Source organism: Loa loa (genome assembly GCF_000183805.2).
Source record: "Loa loa unplaced genomic scaffold supercont3.15, whole genome shotgun sequence".
NCBI classification, from domain to species: Eukaryota; Metazoa; Nematoda; class Chromadorea; order Rhabditida; family Onchocercidae; genus Loa; species Loa loa.
In genome coordinates this window covers 52,898-74,228 of record NW_018108195.1, presented here as the reverse complement: position 1 = coordinate 74,228, position 21,331 = coordinate 52,898, and the positions used below count along the sequence as shown (strand labels likewise).

The following is a 21,331-nucleotide window of genomic DNA, read 5'->3' as shown; positions in this document are numbered from 1 at the left end:
CATTAATTACATTAATTAATTTTTTTTTAATTAAATTCCATTAATTAATTTTTTCCATTAGTTATGTCACGGGGAAAAGATCTGTTAATATATCTAGCGCTCACACCCGTTTTACGCATTTTAATGCACTCTTCCCTGACGACAATATCGCAATCAGCTTTAATTGGCCGATACGTGTCAAAAATTCTTTAAAAGTATTGGACTGTGGGAGGTATCACAATCAGAGGAGTGAGGAGAGAAGAATGTGTCGCCCCTCCATAAACGACGTTGCATTCCTCATTGTAGTGGTACCACATAATACATTCCATTCCCTCCATCCCTTAAATCAGTCTCCTTTCATCCTTAGCTTTGTATCAGTGAGTTGCAGTTCTCTCTTCTCTTCTTTCCCTCAATAAACAGTGCTATTAATAAAGATGAAGAGTTCAGGTTTTCCCTAAGTTTCACTTCCCATCATTCTTCATTTTCATTCAAATACTATTTTAAGAAAGAAGTTATTTCTTTATGTGTAGAGATAGCATCTACCTGTTCCATCCCGGCTGTTTTGCTGTGCCGTGGTATTTCCCTCATCTGGGATGCTGTGAGGACACCGGGATTTGAGGAGAGCGCAATACAGGTGAAATATTCGGTTGATGTGTGATACCCGCCAAGAATAACAAGTAATTGAAAACGCTGACATTGCTATCAGTGCATTTTTCAATCTACTTGCTCAGTGATAGGTAGTTAATGATGCAGACATGACAGTGGATGGAAGCCAAAGGTTATGCCAGGAAATCTGCAAAAGTTGAATAGCTGAAGAGTAATAAGTTCGGTAGTTTAAGTTAAACCTTCTATTTTAAATTTTCAGCTCAGTCTATCCTGATAGCTCTGTCTTATCATATATGTGGGTGTTGTTAATGCAAAAAGTTGTCGCAATAATTAAAGCCAAACGAGTCGCCCAATTCATTTCCCCGTCAAACCAGCTCTTGACCCATCTCTTCTTTCGGATTACTTCTTTTCGATATCAATTCCAATCACACCGAAGACGGCAGAAGTGTGTTCATAGCAGCACTATTTCTTCGCAGAGTTGCCGTTTACCTTCTGTTACGTTTGACGCTCTATTGACGTGTGACCCTTTCCCAGATTTGCAATCACCTCTCTCTGGATTAACTACTATGGACTTCGGACAGTCAGGGGGTAGGGAGAAAGAAAGAAGCAGAGCAGGTAAGTGCATTACCTGTGACATAATGTATCGCCTTTCAAGTGTATCTGGCCAATATCTCCCAAGGTGTCTGACGATAGTGCAGGAGAGGAGATGAGAGAATACAGGATAGAGGAGCAGAGCAGGCGAATGAGTGAGTGAGTGACTGTTGGGTGTCCATCAACCCTCTCTCGTGCATTTCTCTCTCTCTCTTCCTGCTCTCGTCCTCTGTCTCGTACACATACTCTACCAACATGCTACAGCAGGCCCGCATTATGAAGAATCAATAGGGAGCAACTATCAGGTTTTTTTGAGCTTGTTTCTTTCCGATGCGATGTGGGAGTCATCGTCTCGTTAGGAGAGGATTTAGCCTTTCGTGATAGGGCGGGGTGCAGCTTCTGGAAGGTCCAAGAGCGTTTTCCATTATCTCTGCTTCAAAACAGAAAAGCTTAATGATCCAAAATAGAAAAATTTAATGATTTCGTTTGCTTTGAAAGTATCTTTCCGATCGGTCAAATCAAATTTCTAGTTATTGGTAAGTTGAAATAGGACAAAGTGAGTGGAAATTTGTAGATGAACAGTGGTCACTGTGACACACAGGAAACTGTTGACTCAGAAAGTCAGATTCAGAAGACAATGGATGATGAAGATTCGGAGCCAAGGATAGCAAGGATTCGAGAGAATCTTGTTGGTAAGTAACTTCTAACAGTACTGGTTAAAATTATATGCTTCTTAGTTGTAATTCTCTGCTAACATCTTCATTTCTTACTTGCTTCCAGAAACTACCTATGGGGAGGGAGCAAGTGGTTAACATAAGTGGCATTATTTGAAATTAATTGAGGATAAAAGTGAGACTGGATGCAATAGCTCTGAATTGTGGTTATGAAAGTCTCTAGTATTTTGGATATTATTAGTTCGGCGGCCGAATTTTTCCACCAACCGATTGTTATACCATTTCCATTCCAAAATATGTGAATATATTATTTTAAGCCACGATCGTAAACAGGCCAGTTTGTCAAGTCTTATGGAAATTTTCACACTCAGTTATCAAGATCTGGAAGATGCCACTGATTTTTCTTCTCGATCCTGATGAATGATGCAGAGATAAAAAAAACTTATAGAAATATGTAGTAGACATGGTTTTCTTTTTGTATCTCCTCCCTCCCCTCTACAACTCATTCCAATCAAACATGTTCTACAGTTAATTTTTTTGGAGTTGATGAGCACGTGAATAGGCTATAAATGTTGTGCAAGACATATAGTAAGATTATTTGACAGTCTTACTAGCTAAAATTGTTAGTACTAACTAATGTTATAGGTTATTAGCTATTTTCGATCGTAAATGCGCAGAAAAAAGTTTCGATCCAATTTAGGTAAATAAGGTGTCTGTCTTTGCAACTGTGCTGCCCTATTGCTGCAATAAATTTTTACTTAGTTAAATTGTTGAAGTCGTTTGTTTTTTTGCTCTTAAAAAACTTCAGGTGTTTTCCCAATTTATTCCATATTTGGCTGCGACATTGTACACGCATTTGGTCTGCACTCAAAACCCTTACATACCGGTCATTTCAGTAATGTGATTGTTAAAGCATGCTGTAGGACACTAATTCAAACTTCGCAAATTGCTGTTCTCTTTAGTTCTCTTTCCATGATGCATTCACTACCTTCAGAAAATGAATATTGGCTAACATGCAAGAAGTACAGAAGTTCTCAAGTTTTGAAAAATTTTGTAGATGGTTTGGGTCCGTTTGATGTGATGGCTGATATTATTGTTGGCTCACAACATGGTCCAAATAATTCGGGTTTGTTTGGTGTTGTTCAATCGCCAATTAGGCCATTACGTCCATGTTTTGTGCCTTCATCATCGATATCGTCAACATCAGAGTCATATTTGACTGCCACTCAAATGGCACAGGTTATGTATTTTTCTAAAAAAAGTTTCTTAAGTCCCATGAATCGAACTAGCTAACTATGGACTAACAAAAGTATTTATTAAATGTAGGACGTGTTTTGAGAAGTTTGTTACAACTAGTAATTATCCCGAAATGTTAAACAATTGTAACTTGTTACATTAATTTTTCTCTCTCTGTTGAGTTTAAAATACTGACATTCATTTGATGCTAAGTTCTTTGAAACATCTGTATGCTGATCAAGGGCATATGGAGTGGGAGCGTTTTATGTCACCAATACTTCTTATGGTTACTTTTAGCGTTTCAAGATTAAAACAAACTATGCGCGCTGAGCGGTTGCTTCCAGACAGAGAAGTAGAAAAAATGAAGTCTAGGCAGTGATACTTTAAAATTATTTAAAAAAAGATGCCTGGTACAATTTGTTTTCTTTAGAAGATGCAAAGTATTATTGATGTGCCATTATCAACAATCCATACTAACCTTCCATTTAAAAAGGTTTGTTTATCAGTTACATGCATTGAAACAGGTCACACTGTACTCTTGGTTTTTCATTCGCTTTTTATTACAGAAAGAATATCGTTTTCAATTCTATGCAATTACTTTACTCCCAGTAATGAAGCATTAAAGAAACAAATTTAGAGAGAAGGGAGAGAGGTGAGGAGCACGTATATCTGAGTTAACTGTAACAAAGAAACGCCGATGTTAGCGTATTGAAAAGACTTAGTTTGCTGGACTTACCAAGGTGTTAAGCTATAATGTTTAATGTGAAATTGATGCTTATTGGTGATATTTTTCCGAATCCCAAAATACGGAATGAAATGCGTGATCTTCCATCCATGTATAATTTATTTTATTTGGAGGACTGCAGCAAATAATCGATCGTTTAACCTGTATTAAAAAATGTGAAATTCAGAACCAAGAACGGAAAAATAATTCAGTGCGAGGTTCGGAAGCAAATATACCGTCTGCTAGCTTCATGAATACTGGTGTTGGTAGCAGCAGACCTTCAACAACTTCAAGTCGTACTGATCATAGTTCATGTAGGAAAAGGAAAAGGAGGAGGTATTTTCAGGAAATTTGTTGTCTGGACTGGATTTTCGTTCATTTTTTTTTGTCTTTTTTGTCATTGAAAAAATTGGAGCTAAAATTCGTAGGAACTATATCAATTCATAAAATAATTTTGCAGAAGTGATTGCAACAACATGGACACCGAAAACTGGCAGAAACCATGCACAAGCAGTACGGCAGCAAAAGTGAATGTTTTATATATAGAAAGTTAAAATGAGGGGATGTTTGAAAAAGCACAAAAATGATGTGTATAACAAACAAGAGACGGAAATATTGCTGTTACCAGTGCATCAACATCTGATCATTGTATGCAAAACAACGAGGACTTTTCGTGATTTAGTAGTGTTTGGTATAAATAAGACATAATTTTATTGACTTTATTGAACGGTTTTAGCCTAAAAGGAATTTGGATAATTAAAACATTTAATTTACATTAAAACTTACATTTTGAATAATTTAAACTTAACACAGTAAATGTCGTAAATTCGTGAAGAATTCAGTGAAGTCAGACTACCATCTGAAGTGATTTTATGACTTTAAGTTTTCAGTTCTTTAAAATGAATGATTTTTTCTTTAAGTGATTCTTTAGATCAGTTTCTTTAGATGGAATGCGATGATAATAGAATGACGATTAGTGAGTTATTTGGTGAAGAAAAACTGGAAAATGGAAATGCAAAGAAGCGACCTATCGATATGTTGAAAAACATGGAAAAAAGATGGTTAAGTGGGAGAAAGAAGAGCAAGAAAGTCCGGATTCTGGATTTGCTGATGAAATAAACGATCAAAATCGCGAACAGTTTCATCGACCGTAACTTTTTTATGCAAGATGTTGTTTGTGACGGGAGTTAATTGACATTCAGTTAATGGAAATTTGGAAAAGGCAGGATTGGTTTAAGTTCAGAACCATCACAATATGAGTAGGCCTAGCAAAATATCAGACCAGTTTTGGCTCTATAGCCCAGTCATTACCGGACTACGACGCCGAAACTGGTCATTTCTTTTTCCATACTTAATTTTCACATCTCTGGCATAAATAGTGTTCATGCTATGGTTCGCGTGAATGGTAATCGGTTTATTAGGCTAACTTAATTAGCAACGAGATGTTTAATTTTATGTTATCAAGTACGGAGAGATTAGATCAAGATTGCTATATAAAGGGAAAGAAAACTTTTTTAATAAGTGTTCTTAGCAAAAGCAAATTTTTCAAATAAATGAGAGTATTATGTTTTATCTTGATTTCAGGCGCTTACAAACCATTATTGGCGAACTGGGTCATATTTCACCACTATTAACTCCACCACGACAACCACAAAAAAATGACGGTCCAACACTTCCAGTTGTCATAAATCTTAACCGCTTAGATTCAGCACAACTTCTGCGAATCAAGAATGTGTTTATTAAGAATGCTCCTGCTGTTAGTTTTTTGACTCCTAGTCGCTAACCTGATGTTAATGGAATAAGTTGTCAGAGAAGGTATGACATAGGTTAAAGTGATGAATTCCAGTTCACATTCAATCACAGTGAGTGGATTTTTAAGCGTAATAAATTCATACTGGTAAAGAAAGACTGAAACAGCAGAGAATCGATAAAATACGCCTTAACAAAAATCTAAGACATGAATTGCAAATTTGATAATATTTTAAAAAATCAGTCATGTTTCAGTGTGAATCAGTCGTGTTTCAGAGTCAGTGTGAATCAGTCACGTTTCGAAGTTTATATTAGCTACAGTCATACAAATTTGTTATTATTATAGTTTTTGTCAACAGTCGCTCTGCCGAGTTGTGTTCTATCACCTCCAGTGCGGCCAACATCACGAAACGAACGAGATAGAACGTTACAACTCTGCGATTCGGATTTTAAACCGGTCCCAAAAATTGACAGCATTGGCAGCAGCGTTACCAACTGTAAAAAACAAATTATTCATAGTGCAGGTGCAACGCCATCGTCATCTTCTACGAAAGATTTTAAAAAGGTATGTAAATTCGAAGGTAGAATAGCATATCTTAGTATATATAACATCTTGATTCTAGAAAACTTTTTACAACCTGAAAACTAGGGTAAATGATGGTGTTTCTTCATTTATTGTTGGTTGATTTTGTCATCAACTATTGAAAACTGAGAACAAAACTGAGCCAATTATTATTTTTAGTTTCCTTGATTTTTATGCTTGTAGCGAGATGGTAGAGCAGCCAGATGAACCATTTTAAAAAACCAAGCCTGTACATCAGTAGAGTCTTAGACAAACTCGAGAGTTGCAATTACTAAAGGAAGAAGATTGAATTTCTGAACCTATTTTAATTATTTTTGAAAGGGAAAATTAACAATAGAAATGATCCTAAGAATTAGGCATAAAGATTTCCTTTATTGCGACATTACTCGAAAGTTTAGGTATTCATGCTTCGGAGTTTGTGACCTGGCCGAAATCACCAGAAATTTAGCTAGTTTAGTAACTTTCCAACTTTCCATTAGAATTTTTTGAACAATTTTCGAGAGGTACAGAGATTGTGATAAATACCAAAAATCAGCTAGATTGGACTTATAATTTGTTCGTCGTAAATTCTTATTAATCATAATGCAAAGCATAACTTTCTTGTGATCCACATGAAAGTATTCCACGTTGCTGTTGAGCATCTGTAATAACTGGAAACAGGAACTGACTACATTAAAAATGATGCCCAAAATTTTGTTAAGATTTTACTTTTGCTTTAGACTAAATTTATGCATGTTTAGATTTTGCCTTTTGCTTCAGACAAAAATAAATTCTATACAGTTCTGTGAAATTTCAGCATTTTATCTATCAACCAATGAGTTTTTTTCTTCACTTGATTGGTTGCAGTGATAAAGCGTGACCTAGCTGGTGTTGGCAAAGTTAGATGAGCCTTCATTCTTTTAAATATACTTTAACAAGCTTAATTTTGAGGTCATCATTTTTTTGTACAGTGGCAGCCAGTGGTATTTTTTTGGCATGGAAAAGTGTACTACGGGAAACATTATTTCGTTAGATCTAAAAGAAATTTGGCTGGGTAATTTAATATTCAGCTAAGCGATGAGAGACTACAAGGCAACCGTTTTGAAATAATTAAAATTTCAGAAATTTACCAAACAAAACGATAAAATATATGTTACCGCATCTGTCATCTCAAGCATCAAGGAAAATGAAAAAAGGAATAAAAAAGATGGCTCATCTCCTCCAAGTAACGGTGAACAATTACCAAGCACTTCTAAAGTGGAAAAAAAATCTCAGTTGAAGTCTGTTTCGCATGCACCAAGTGGAAAATCGGGTGATCTAAGAGGAAAGTATAAGAAAGGGTGCTTGGGTAATGAGCATTCCAAAGAGAAAGAGAAATCTGCCACATTTTGCACGAAAGAATGTAACGAACTGAATGATGAACCTGATGATGATGACACCGCTACAACACAATTGCGCGAATTAAAGAAAAAAGTGAACGACGTTGCTATAAGTATTACTGGTAATAATAACATTCAAGTCGATAATATGCGAAGCAAAATTGCGAAAAATTCGAAATGCAAAGACGGCGAGGCTTCACTGATAAAGAAATGTAAAAAGGATACAACTGCAGGCAATAAATCAATTGATGGAGTACAGGTAATCGATTTCCTTTTTTAGTACTTTTTTCTTTAATAGTCAGAGGCTCAAAACTCAGAGCAGTTATTATATGGAGATAATATTTTATTGTTTTATTTTAACAGTAATGATTTTATTAGTGGATACATAAAATAGAGCAGTTTTGTATCTGGCTCGAGATATCTAATGCAGGAGCGTATACGCGACCACAATTATCATACAGCCGTAAGTCATAAGTGGACGCACTGATTTTAAGTATGAATAAGTCAAAATTGCAAATAATTGATTTCCACACTTCAGACAGTTAGTATCCAGGAAATCTGTATACTAGTGACTTCTATTAATTTGCAAACCTTTTTTGCAGTTCTCGCATTCACTTGGCTTCAAATTCTTTTTCTTTGCCCACTTGTTGGCCATCTTTCCAGTATTTGTTATATAAATTTTAGGAAGTTGGTGATTTTGTTTGCTGCAGAAGCCATACAGCACCAATAAAAAAAACAGTATTAGAGAAGAATGACGATGGTTCATATAAATGCGCCAATTACTATTTGGATGAAGTTGCTCGACCGTTAAAACATAGAGCTGACAAAGAGGTGAATCTCAACAAATTTTGATGGTCTCATTTCGAGTTTATGAAGTTCTCTTCTATTCATATTATCAAGTTTAATTTGATGAAAATTTCTTAGAGTGGTGACCACATACGAAAGACTCTTGCTTATATGGATGCCGCCGTATACTTCATACTTTCATCAGCCACTGAACGAGAAAACAGACAACGACAATATACGATAGCACGAGATAGTGCTGAATTGATGAAGTGGATTTTGGATTTGAAACTTTCAGTTTTCTTAAGAGTTTTTTCGTAAATCAAATACATTGGTGACCTGAGTCTTCGCTTATCCTGAGCCCTGTCAACAGTATTACCTGCGGTACTTTTTTGAGCAGGAACAAGGAATGGTTGAGGTACTTTGTTGAATTAGTGATTCCTTATATTGTCTCGAATTGCTATAGCTCGCGAACTCCGGCTATGTATTGGATATCATAATGATTTGATTTTTTTAATTAACTGATCAACTTTTTATGATATTAATAAGTGTTACCTTCAGAACGATTATCAAGTGGTCAGGTGCATCACCAACTAGTCTCTCATCGTTGGAACGACATTTCATTAGTAGATTCAGAATATTATCATCTCGCATACAAGCTGTGCTAAATTACTATCTGTATTCGCTGAAAATGGGAGTAAGTCTAATAAAGTTCCTATTCTAATATGTCATGAAAATGATAAACAAGAAAGGTCGCTGCTTCATCTTGCTTGCATACCGCAATAAATTGACTTAATTTGTACAGTTAGTCTGCTTAGTGCCATATTTGTAGTTTGGGTATATATGAAAAAATTATTTCTAATGCGTTAGTGTGCACCACAGCATTTTGAAATGTAGAATAGGCTCGACCTCTAAAACTGTAAATGGTATTTGATATTACTGATGAGTATAGATTGTGTGTTTTAAGGTTGTTGATAAACTCCAATTAACGAACATTTGATAAGGCTTCAGTGTTTGTTAAATTCGATATATAGTATGAATTTTGGTATTCTTTTAATGATGTAATTTCATGGAATTTATGCTATTCTTTAAGAATCTTGATTTTTTAAATATTCAGAGTTGTATGTCCAACTTTGGCGCATTGACGAAGTGGGAACCGCAATTGACTGAATTGGACGCTGCAGCAATACGCAACGACGGTGCTGCATCAGTCGGTTCACAGGGTGGTTCATCTGGCAATACAGAAACTCCTTCACCGGCTTCATCAACAAACAGTGGCCATGGAGAACGTCAGAAGGAAGTGAGTTCTTGTTAGAATATCAGTTTGTCTCACGACAAAAAAAGTCAAAAGAGACTTCAAAAGTTGCATAGGCAGATGTAGTATGATTTAAGATTAAAATGTAATATCTAAAAAATTTTGAGTGTGCATTGACTGTGTTCACTGCTTTTCTTTCTTGAAGAAATTCATTCTAGATCAATATGCCAGTTTATATTTATCAAACGCAACGTTCGCAGCTTAGCATCCTTCACCACTTAATGTGGTCCGATCGGTTGTGGAAGCAGACATCAACCAAAATGAACAGCACTGAACAAGGTTAGTGATGCGGCTTAAATTTAAACTCTAATTTTTAATGGATTATCTTGTGTGTTTCATACTGTTGCAGAAAAATCGTAAAATATCTCTTTTCCTTTGCTTTGCTCTATTGCTCTACTTTGCATGCAAAATATGATGCTTTATTTCTGTTTAAAGAAGACAAAACATTTAGGAATTTGAAAATCTATGTTGGTCAGATCGTTCTATATTTTAGATTGAATTCATTAAGCTGAGTAATATAATTTAGAATAAAGTCCAATATTTAAAAAAGACTTCAATGAGCATTCAAGATTATTCGAATTGTTAAGCCTAAATCGGTTTTTGGTCTTTCATTTCTTTTGCAGAGATGGTAAAACATTTGGACCAAATATGTGGACCACTTACTGTTGACTTCAACTTACATTCATTGTCAGAATATCTGGCTACAGCAATAACATGGCTTCGTGCGGAATACCGTGCAGAGAAGGAGCGATTATCACCGTCGTCACTATAGACGGAATTTTCTATCAGTACGAGGTTTAATTGTGCAGGGTATTGTTTTCATGTAACCCTCATATTTATTCTTTTTTTTTTGCCGTATCATTTTTTTTGGTATCTTGTAAAAATTTGCCGTCTTAGATATTAAATTGATGACAAGTTGGCATTTCAGTGAAATCGTTTTAGTGAAAACTCAAGTTCTTAGTGAAAAATTTCATGATTTCCCGTTTAGAGTGTATTTGAATGGGTTGTTCAGTAAAAATTTTAAATTATTCCCTCTGCTGGTATATATTGTCTGAGTAATTCGATTTTGATTTTTAATTCTGACCCACCAATCCAGGAGTGCATCGGTTGTCAGTCATTCTATTCACAAATTTTCTCCATAAATTATTTTTGTGCATATAAGTTTGTTACGTCGTTTGTACACATTTCCTGACTGAGGAAAAGACCTCTGTGACAGTTTTCCCATTCAATTTATGAGCGTCTCGGATTTCAATTATTCTTGATTTCCTCAAGTTTGCGAAGGAAAATTGGTCTATGCCACACTGATTTCGTTATGTACAAATATCTCAATATATTTCTGGCTAAAATCGCTTTTAATGCTTTTTTGCATGTTTATTTATATTATTTGGGGAAAAGTTAGATCACCTGTGTCTTTGTTTTCTTCCATAATTTAAATCCTTAGTCTTACGTTTGTGGCGCTGGTTCATATCATATACATCTCAATGATTAAATAATATGTTCTTTGTTTAAATCTTTCGGATTTAAATATTATTTTTGTTTTAAAGGCACATTTCTAGGCAGCTGGTTTTTCGTTTTTTTAATGCTTAATTTTTAAAATGTTTGAAATTTCCGTTTCAAATTGATAATATGCATTGTTGTACATATTTTGCGTTCATTCAATGATTCTGCGATAATTCATGGGCAGTTCGTTTTAATTAGTTTTGAAAAATAATGTCGGAATTAATCATATGCCTCTGAAATTTCTTCTGACAAGACTGTTTGGCGCACTGGGGAATCGGAAGTTTGTCCTTATTTCTGAAGTTTTAGACGCAGCTTTCTGCACCGAGTACGGTTTCCGAGTTATATTCTGAAAGTAGCAAAATAATCCAGTAAGTTTGCTTTCTCATCCCCAATCTGAGAACTTATAATTTCAGGAGCATATAAAGTTTTAGTACTTCCCGATTTGCCAGAAGCATTGATCATTTTACAAAGCCAAATTGTATTGATTGGTTTAGAATCCACAACTCTGTCCTCTTTTTCATATTTTGTAAGCTATATGAAGTTTCATTCTGGGCATTGGTATTTTTCTTCATCTTTGACAACTTTATTTAGATTATATGAAATTCTTTCGCGTTTTCCACTTCAGAACTTCTCCGTCTTATGAGTTTTCCTATGAGAAACCGGAATTTGAAATTTATTTGCTTAGTAAGTACTGCAGAAGCTTTTTCTAGACATAATTCTAGTAGTAAATTGAGCTCTTCTTCATTGCAGAACGAATGATTTTTAGCTAGCTAGAATTACTTTTAATGGATAAATGGTCGCATTTACTTTTATCCAGTCATGAATTTTATTCGTGAATTAAACAGGGTTTTTGTGGTTGTGAATGTTTGACGGGTGATCGTTGGTTTACTGATTTGTATGAATTGCAAGATAGTCGTACCCATGAATAGGAATTTATACTGCGATGAACTATTTACTGCGTCCTGGAAATTATCCATTTTCTATTTTATGCTCTCTGCTCCTTCTTTCGTTTTAAAATAGTGCTAATAGTCGGTAATCTTTCGACTGCGGTGGTTTTTTGGCTACAGTGATTTCATCCAAAATATTATGAACATAATTGCCGTGACGTTTTTTTGCGCTTATATTTTTCTAGCAGTTTGCTTCTTGTATGCTGCTTTGACAAATTATGTATGTAAATGTTCACGTGCTTTCATTTATTATTTCTGTCGTTCTTTCGTTTTTTCCCTTTCTCTTTCAACAGCTGAAATTTATGTTGCAGGAACCTCTCATCCATTCCAATTTTTAGAATTGATAGATTTTCAGAATTCATTTGGTTATGCAAAGTATTTCTATGAAGAATTGCAACGAAATGAATTTACATCTTTGCGCTTCGTGCGTTGTCATATCACGTTCTCAGTTCCTGTTCAGTTTGTGATATTGTAGTGCGGATCGAAATCATTCTTGTGAGGGTTGTTTTTCTTCTTGTAATGATATTGTGTTAAATCCTGTTTTGCTGTGCTCCCAAACTCACCTTTTGAAGTACCTTTTTTGAATTCAAGTTTAGTTTATTTCCTCTAAGTTTTAAGTTTCAAACCTGGAAAGTGAATATATAAATTGTTTTGAAGTGTGTGTGTTTTGCACTTTTTATATCAGTGATGCGCTTGCTATTGTTTTACGGCCCTTTTCATTTTCCCTTAGATTTTTTCCTGTAAAACTTAATTGGACATTCAAGAGGCACTTTTGAAAATGGAATTCAGTCTGTTTGTGGTGCCGGTAAGACGCGAAACACTGTTTACGTTCATTAACGTTTCTATTTCTACGCTTGTATTTCGAGTTTGTTTCTTCGTGCTTAAGGTAAAAATTTGTGAATCACTTTCATTTGGTGTTATGTGTTATGAGTGGGTAGTAGGAATATAAAGTATTTGCTTTTCACCCTCAATAAATTCGACCTTAAGTAGACGGAGGCGTTGTCGTCATGGTGACTCTACTGCGTTCACTTTTCTTTTGGGAAATTGCATGGTGGAGAGGGTTCTTGATGTTAGAATTTGGAGATTTGATATCTTTTGAGGAAATGTGAGTTGGAGAGGTTTCAGGATCAGGCAATTCGTAATCCATGAAGAAATCAATCGTTACCCCATGTGGGGATTAACGGCATGCGGAAACAATTTTGAATTCACGAAGTCATGGAAGTTCAAGATTATGAGAGATTAAGAAGAAAGATGTGACGACAGAATCATCTACAGAATTGCAAATGTGATTTTCAGTACATGGAATTAGTAGTAATATGGAGTATCAAATCAATTTATATAAAATTTGCATATAAATAAATACTCATTCTATTTGGAAAACATGTCTAAAGAAGCTGCTTCAGCTGAGGTAAATTTTGAAAGGAAACGAATTTGAAAGTAAATTTTGCGTTTAAGAGTCTTCCGCTCTATGGAAATCATTCGTGTTTCAGAATGAATCAATAAAAAGTCATCAATATGAGAATACTGAGTAAAAGTGCTGCTCAATGAAACAGGTAATAGTAGGAATTTACTGAGAATTCTGATGGCAATGAAACAAAAAACTGGATGCATTGTCAGTCCAACAGATAAGGAACTCCTCTACATCTGGTGGATTTATGCAGTGTCTGATGAAACGGCTGCAACATTACGAATTGATATCTTGCCGTGTTTTCAATCTCACATATCAGCAATTTTTTATTTAATCAAAAACCAAAACGAAAGTATGAAACTCTAAGAGAATGGGGAAGCGGAAGTAGAAAGGGGCCTAAACATAGTTATAGGAAAGGCCATGATCGCTTTTCGAATCCTTGTGAGATTACAAGACATACTTTTTCAGGGGTCACTCTACGTTCATTCCTGTTCCTCTTCATCATTTTATATTCATTTCTGTTAAAACAAGTGAAACAAATGACGTAGGAAAAATTAAAACAAACATCAGTCCAGGAAACAATGTATCTGTAAAAATAACACTGTTTGAACTTGTATTTACAATCCACATTTTATAACTGCCAATTATAGATCAAAGTTTTTTTTACTATAACAAGAAAAACAACAAAATGGATATACACACCTGAGTGCACTGGTACCAGAATGCGAGGGAGATTCGTTACTCAATTTTCGATGTTTTTCGAGACATGAATTTCGACTTTAAACAACTTTCGTCTCAGCTTAATTTCCGAGGATTCTTGGCAGAATTATGGCAATTTTGAAAACCACATCGAAATTGTCTATTTATTTAATTCTATATCAGAGTATTTTGCTGGGAAGGGAATGGCTAAATTCGTATCAGAGACAGATAAAATTTTATGATTCTTTGAATTTCCCGTCTTTCCAATTCCTTATCCACTGCCTGTGGATGAAAACCCAACTGCAGCTGTACCAAACACACTTCATTCGACAAGAACTTTTCTATTTATTTTTATGAAACTTCGAAATAATGCTGAAGACTTTTCACTCTTCGGCATCATTTACTTCCTGTGGCTGAACCATTTGCTGGGCATGTGGTGGCGGTACTCCCATTTGCATCATTCCACCTTCAACAGTTGCCATCATTGGCATTTTCATAGGTGTTATTGTTTGCACTGGTGTTCCCTTGTAGTTTCGCATCTCCTACAAATTAAATTCACAAACTCTAAATTCCAGAACTTGACAAAAATCAATATAACCAGTTAAATGAAATTGAATCAGTTAGATTTTCTTCATCACTATTTCTTTTGAACGACTTTTCCTTTTTTCTCATCACAAATTTCTTCGAACAAATTTTTAGGATCTGCTTTAACGCGATAAGAATGATCGAATAATAAGTTATATAATGACAAAATGATCCAAACTTGTAAAGTCTTCCAAAATTTTCGTTTTTAATTAGATACCTTTATAGGTTTACAGAAACAAGATTAGTGATAATACCTCAGCGTATCGTTCTTTATCTTCCAGTGCTTTTCGTTCGTATACAGCTCGTTCTTCCTCACCCAGTGCTTTCCAGAATCGACCCAACTCTTGTGCTACCTGCCCAACTTTCCATTCAGGATGTTGTTGTTGCACTTCAGGCCGCTTGTCATGGGAGAAAAAAAAGAAGGCTGACCTGAAATCCACATGTTAGCCATTTGGATTCTGTTTTGCATTTTAAAAATTGAACCTTTGGACGTACAGTTCCGAATTTCGAATAATATTTATAATATGCTCCGATTTTATTCGAACTGACTGTTATTCTCTAAAAAAACTGTCCGACTTTGACAATTGGAAGATTGAAATACCAGCTTACAAGGCTCGCTTCGGTGCGTTCGGATCTTTCTTAACACGTTTTCGTTTGCGTAACGCATCCTCCCCACCGTATGCAGCAACTTCGGCTTGATAACGTTCTGCGTCTTTTTGTGCCAGCTCAAAGAACCTTCGTTTTTCATCATCGGACATGGTCTGCAGTTGAAACAAAAAATCCAGGTGAAACTTTACAAATTTAGATGTTATTTTTCATTCAGACAATCTAATCAAGACGAAATGACATAATTTTCTGGTCAGCTTTTGCCTTTACACTCTGCACCACCAAAACGAGATCTCCAAGTTCTGTAGAGAAATCCATTGGATTAATAACCTCAAAGTGATTGGAAATCTAACAGTTCGGAACCTCAAATTAAGACGAAACTGATATCTGTACCTGATGCAATTAATGACATGATTAAATATAACTGTGGGGCGTTTTGTCCTTCAAAGTCCTTAGTGAGTTCTTGAAGTTTCGCTGAACAGGATCTTACCCATCACCTACAGCCCTAGTCACCCTTATATTAGCCATACCCTCAACGAGAGGATAGATGGGTTCAAAAATGTTACCTTCCATTTCTCTGAGCACTTTTTGCTTATTTCAGTCACTTGAACGTTTTCATTTGGATATTTCTTTTTATGTTCTTCATAACACATTTTCACAAAGAATCCATACGGTGATGTTTTGCCACGTACTGGCGGTTTCGCCGATTCTCGCATTTTACTTTGACCAAAAATGATTGCCTATAAAATTTCAAAATTCTTTTAAAACAAATGAAATGAGGGTGGATTTGAGAGAGCAAGAGAGGGAGAGAGGGAGAGAAAGTAAGAGCTCTATTCAGCGAAAAAAAAGGAATGCAATTACGGTAAACAAACAGGCGCATGAGATAAAAACATTCCAAGATTCGCAGAGTGAATGAATGTACCTCAAATAAACTTCCCACACCCGTTATGGTAACAAGGGGATGAACACTTGACCAACCTCAATGTTTTATTAGAGCCTCCAAAGCTCATTAATTTACATCTTTCAAGGGCAAAACATTTTGAGTATTTCTTGCTTAATTTTACTTAAGGGAAGCGATTTTGTCGCAGTTTTGCCTTCCATTCAGTGAGCATAATGTTATTGTGTAATAAAGTCTAGGAATCAAAGGTAAGCAACCGTCAGTAACATCTGACAATCGCATGAAGTCACCATTGCAAAGGACCGAGCCAGCAACGTGCGAGCGAACTAGTTATTAAGTTGTTGGCTAAATCCTTGAATTACTGATCGGTATGATCCAAGGACTTGGTTTTGTAGTTATCGTTTTTCAGTAGCCTTCAAATAAACAATCATTGGCCGCAAGGAGCCGAAAAAGAGAGGAGATGCTTCGATTGAAAGATGATTCTGACAAAAAGAATAAAGTAAAGTTAAGGCTAAAATCAGTGAAGAAGATAAACAAATCCTTTTAATTGTCCACCCTTCTAAATAAGTTTCATCTAAATCAGTTCATGCTCCTGACCCTGCCCCTCCTGGACTCCACAGTTGTCATCCTGTCCTTGCTCTTATAAATTCTTCTCTGTACTTGAAATCAGCCGAGTTCGGAGCTATAAAAATTTAAAAACCTATTACAAACTGATGAAATATTCTCAGCAATTTTAAAATCACTCAAGCAGTGCTGCTGATTAGAGTACTGTTCAATGAAGATTGACCTCAAATTCGTGATACTCGTTTTCAGAAGGAAAAGCTTTTAGTTGTTGGAAAGAGACGTATAAAATTACAACACTCTCAAATCCATTAACGATGAATTTGAAAGTTTAATTGCCAGCCATTCATTCAATGCTGCATCAACAGGATTGAACTGAAATGAGCAGTTGAGTCAATGAAGAGATGAGTGATCAGTCCCGAAAGCAGCTTTGGTCGTCAACCTTTTAAGAATTCTGTTCAAAAGCTCCTAAAGCAGTAACATGACTGTTCGTCAACGCTCTCTTCAAACAGAAGCAGTACCGCTACAACCACAAGCAAGTTAATGCAACCTATTTATGGAAAAGATCAGACTGAATGTTCTCTTTCTTTCCCGAATTCTCTTCAGTCAGTTCCAGCGGTAAGTGTCCCTCTCTGATTGCATGCTAATTTCAACCTTATTAAATTTCAAATAGTACTATAACTATAACCACATTAATGATAAGAGTGCTAACAGTCCCTATTGGTAGGCTATTTCGAACTCTCAACTTTATATTATAGCCACAAACAAAACAGAAGCAACGTCCTCATCGCTGCACAGGAAAGCACCGACAGCTGAATCAAGGACTTTCTTCCACTCCCAATTCGTCTGGAAGCTTTTGGTAAAGATCTGCAGCAGTCTTCAAAATGATTTTGTGTTACAAACAGAACCAAATAAATCCTAGTAAACCTAGAATCAGATAGGAAAGTATAGGAAGATTCGGAGACTTTGTACGTAGGTCCAAGAATTATTTATCTGGTTTTTTTTTTTCATTGCAACTATGCGCTTTTGATTAGTAACGGCAACTGCCGGTTGGTGAATAAGCGGGAAGTCAGTAAGTAAAATGAGAGGACACCTGCGGATAATAGAACCTTTCCCACAACTTCTAGAAAAACCATAGAATTTCAACACTGAACAGAAATATAGGTCACAAATGATATTAATTTGACCGAAGCTCCAAAAAACAATAATTTTGTGGAATTCAAGATTTTGGAATGCATTTCACGTAAAATCTGACATCTTGGAAGTTGCAGCTGGACATTAAATGAACTAGGTTAAGGATCCATCCGGGTGAAAAGTGACCGGCTCTGTTGTCCCCACTATAGTACCACTTTAGTTTCATATCCAAATTCAAACGTGCTCACGGAACGACTGCATGGACCAAGTCCCTTAATTTCAAGTCCTCCTGGAATAAATTCCACAAGGCCTGGCCAAGCCAATGCCTGACCTCTGTATGACCTCATTTGGTACATCACACATAATGATAAATATACAAAATCGCTATTATAATAGTGGAAGATAGGTGGAAGAGAGTGACGAAATAGTATGGCGAAGAGGGAGAACAAGCGAATGCATGGTCGGAGAATGCAGAGAACGGGGCTCTACCAACGAAGGCCGTGTCTGCCCCGCGATGCTCGCAATCCAAACACACATACACAATGGGTGGACTTTCTATCTGTGTATACATGTATGTATGTATGTGTATACGCATGTGTGTACGTGCGTGCACCTATGTATCTATGTATGTATGTTTGTATGTATGCTGTACTTATGTATATACGTGTATGTATGGATGCATGTATGTGCGCATGTATGTATGTATGTATGTATGTATGTATCTATATATGTATATATATATATATGAACGTATGTATGCATGTATGTATGTGCATATGTATGTGTGTATATGTGTGTGCATGTATGCATATGTGTATGTGTGTATATATGTATGTATATATGTACGTATGTATACGAATGTACGCGTGTATGTGTGTATGCGCGTATGTGTTTGTACATGTGTGTATGTGTGTGTGGCATGGCATACTATGCACGAGGATGTGTCTGTACCTCTGACTCCCTGCATACTATGCACGAGGATGTGTCTGTTAACCCCTGACTCCCTTCCCCTTCTCCTCCTTTAATAATGATGGATCAATACACTTTGGGTGCACGCGGAGGCGATCTTACGCTGCGCATATGTAACTCGCATGCTTCAAATTACCGCCTCTCGCTAATGGCATGTCCCGCTATGAAAAATGTTTCTCACGGGCTACTCATTTACTTATCATTGTTGCCTGTTGCGTGTGACAAGCATTGTGTCCGGTTACGGGTAATTGTTTGTATACCAGAGAAGAGCTGGGTGATGAGTATTGCCCAGCAACCATCGGGTTAGATCGGTTGATCAGAAACTGTCACAGTTACTTGTCCCAGAGATAGGTGCTTGTTGACTTGGCATTCCGTATTTGTTTCATATTGTTCGTTTGGGTGGCAGTGAAATCTAATAAAATGTGTTTAAAGGAGTTTATGATGACAGATGAGAAAGGACTGAGACGAGAATACCCGCTGCATTGGGCTGTTTTCCGGAATGATTATGAGAATTTGATGATATTGCTGGAAGAAGAGCATGCGGGTGAGATCGTTAACAAGCTCGATGTGAGAGGTAAGTGAGTTATCAATTTGTGGATTGCATTCCATTCATTCATTTACTCCAGGTTTCAGATAGTCAGTTCAGAAGCAAACGTGGAGTAGAGTAGGGTGAGGCGAGGACTGTTAGTGAATCCGCGTAGATGGATGTTAGTTTTTCCTTTGAGATGATTCCACACCTAGGCCGGTGAGCTTCGATGAATTCGGTAGATTTATCCACCTGTGTTTGGTGTTAGAAACTATTCTTTAAACTCGACCTCCATTTTTCAGGTCGCACACCTTTGATGTTAGCCATTACCCTTGGCCATTATGAATGTGCTCGAGCTCTGCTGGAAAAAGGAGCCAATGCTGCTATTCAAAATGCAGGTACATTAATCAGCTGATGTTAATCAGGCGAGTCAAGTTGGCTCATTTCAGCTTCGCATCTAAAATAAGAAAAGGGTCGGAAAAAGCTTTCCTCGCTTAAGGATCGATGTATCATTAAAAACGGACTTTGTGCTACCTCCTATTCGTACCAACTGCGAATCCACTGATTCCTCGTCCTTCACTTATGCAGATATGTGGTCGCCTAGTCATGAAGCTATTTGTGCCGGAAATAGTGATCTTTTACGGTTAATTATCCAGCATCGAGATTACCAACGAGCTTTGCAGACAAGTTGTGCAATGGAACGTTTACTCACTCTGTTAAAGGTATGCAGTTTTCATCGTCGGGTAATAATTTGGCATTGGTATAGGAAAGAGAGCACTATGCTTGTATCCTTCATCATATATTAATATTAATATTTTTGGTTAATTTTTTATCAAGATGGTAAATGTAATCTAAATAATAAGTGCAACAAATAGTTCTTCACTGTGGGCTTTCAGTTTTAATATATTGGAATCCATTTGATATCTATAACTCATCACAGCCTTTTTAGGTTTAACTGATTAAAAGTTGTAGCATGCTTATTTTCAGAAAACAGGCGACTTTTATGTAGAAATGGGTTGGGAATTTACTAGTTGGCTACCATTTGTTAGCAAAATGTGTCCTTCCGATACTTATAAGGTATCATTTATTCATTTTCCAAAACAGTTAGTATGTGCTTCAGTAGAAGAGATATATTAAAATAATTTTATAAAAGCTTGAAATCCTCTGTATTGGAGAAGAACAAGGTGAAAGTTAGATTGTTTGGTTCGTTGGTGAAAATAAGCAGTAGTGTTAATAATGTACTATATTGGATCAAGTTCCACCTACTGCTTACCGATTGGAACTGACATTTTACTTAGATAAAGACAATTTTGCTACGCAGAATGTTCGTGCTTATTTGAAAATTCTCGTTTAGTGAGACAATAATTCAGTGTAGTTCTTGTAATATTTAGATCGAATTTACTTGCCAGCTAGCATTTGCAATTAATTTCGATCCAAATTTTGATACGATAGTTCTGCAGATTTATAAGCGAGGTTCAAATGTTCGCATTGACACAACATTGGTTGGTTTTGATATAACATCAAATTGGAAACGCGGCAATCAGTCCTTCATATTTCGTTTTACCGATAATCATCAAGCTCAGTTAATTGTCTTAGAACATGACAGTAAAACGGTAGAGTCATTGTTAATTAAGATGTTTTCCTTTCCTATTCATTTATTTATTTACTTTTTTTTGAGAAAAAAAACCGGATCTTCTTTTCAGCTTTTGAGGATGAAACTGTTATCTACATAAATTTATTAGTCTTACAAAGTTTTTGTTAATTTGTTAAATGCGTTTCAAATAATGAAGGTAACCCATTATACGTAATAGTTCATGTTATATATATATATATATATATATGTATATATATATATATATATATATATATATATATATATATATATATATATATATATATA

At 35.9% G+C, this 21,331-nt stretch overlaps 6 protein-coding genes across 6 annotated transcripts in view; 3 read left to right on the top strand and 3 right to left on the bottom strand.

Annotated features, from left to right (window-relative positions):
* Positions 1–1,750: 1,750 nt before the first annotated feature.
* LOAG_04938 (hypothetical protein) lies at positions 1,751–10,370 on the top strand (the record flags this gene model as incomplete). Its single annotated transcript, XM_003140475.1, has 15 exons — positions 1,751–1,868; positions 2,908–3,089; positions 3,517–3,579; positions 3,998–4,146; positions 4,271–4,337; positions 4,756–4,871; positions 5,395–5,566; positions 5,906–6,124; positions 7,244–7,759; positions 8,185–8,331; positions 8,425–8,555; positions 8,845–8,980; positions 9,401–9,583; positions 9,757–9,877; positions 10,222–10,370. 15 exons carry the CDS (start codon positions 1,751–1,753, stop codon positions 10,368–10,370), a joined length of 2,469 nt encoding a protein of 822 aa, XP_003140523.1.
* Positions 10,371–10,597: 227 nt separating this feature from the next.
* LOAG_04937 (hypothetical protein) lies at positions 10,598–13,288 on the top strand (the record flags this gene model as incomplete). Its single annotated transcript, XM_003140474.1, has 5 exons — positions 10,598–10,609; positions 11,405–11,466; positions 11,724–11,782; positions 12,357–12,504; positions 13,171–13,288. 5 exons carry the CDS (start codon positions 10,598–10,600, stop codon positions 13,286–13,288), a joined length of 399 nt encoding a protein of 132 aa, XP_003140522.1.
* Positions 13,289–14,346: 1,058 nt separating this feature from the next.
* Positions 14,347–16,089, bottom strand: LOAG_04936 (high mobility group protein 1.2). The gene is made up of 4 exons (XM_003140473.2): positions 15,910–16,089; positions 15,347–15,498; positions 14,992–15,166; positions 14,347–14,694 (listed from the first exon to the last, which is right to left on the bottom strand). Exons 1-4 carry the CDS (start codon positions 16,057–16,059, stop codon positions 14,536–14,538), a joined length of 636 nt encoding a protein of 211 aa, XP_003140521.1. The 5' UTR covers positions 16,060–16,089; the 3' UTR covers positions 14,347–14,535.
* Positions 16,090–18,139: 2,050 nt separating this feature from the next.
* Positions 18,140–18,531, bottom strand: LOAG_04935 (hypothetical protein; the record flags this gene model as incomplete). Its single annotated transcript, XM_003140472.1, has 2 exons — positions 18,140–18,269; positions 18,314–18,531. The coding sequence occupies 2 exons, from the start codon at positions 18,529–18,531 to the stop codon at positions 18,140–18,142; spliced, it is 348 nt and encodes a 115-aa protein (XP_003140520.1).
* On the bottom strand, positions 18,394–18,948 carry LOAG_04934 (hypothetical protein; the record flags this gene model as incomplete). The annotated part of the gene is made up of 1 exon (XM_003140471.1): positions 18,394–18,948. A coding segment is annotated over one exon (360 nt), but the record flags the coding sequence as incomplete, so codon positions are not given.
* An 18-nt stretch (positions 18,949–18,966) lies between these two features.
* Positions 18,967–21,331, top strand: part of LOAG_16718 (ubiquitin interaction domain-containing protein family protein) — a gene marked incomplete at both ends in the record, with an annotated part of 5,954 nt that continues 3,589 nt past the window's right edge. The window contains 6 exons of the mRNA XM_020449368.1: positions 18,967–19,149; positions 19,338–19,479; positions 19,734–19,829; positions 20,020–20,153; positions 20,419–20,508; positions 20,892–21,044. Of these exons, the coding sequence (XP_020307096.1) occupies positions 18,967–19,149; positions 19,338–19,479; positions 19,734–19,829; positions 20,020–20,153; positions 20,419–20,508; positions 20,892–21,044 (798 nt within the window). The remainder of the gene's footprint in view (positions 19,150–19,337; positions 19,480–19,733; positions 19,830–20,019; positions 20,154–20,418; positions 20,509–20,891; positions 21,045–21,331) is intronic.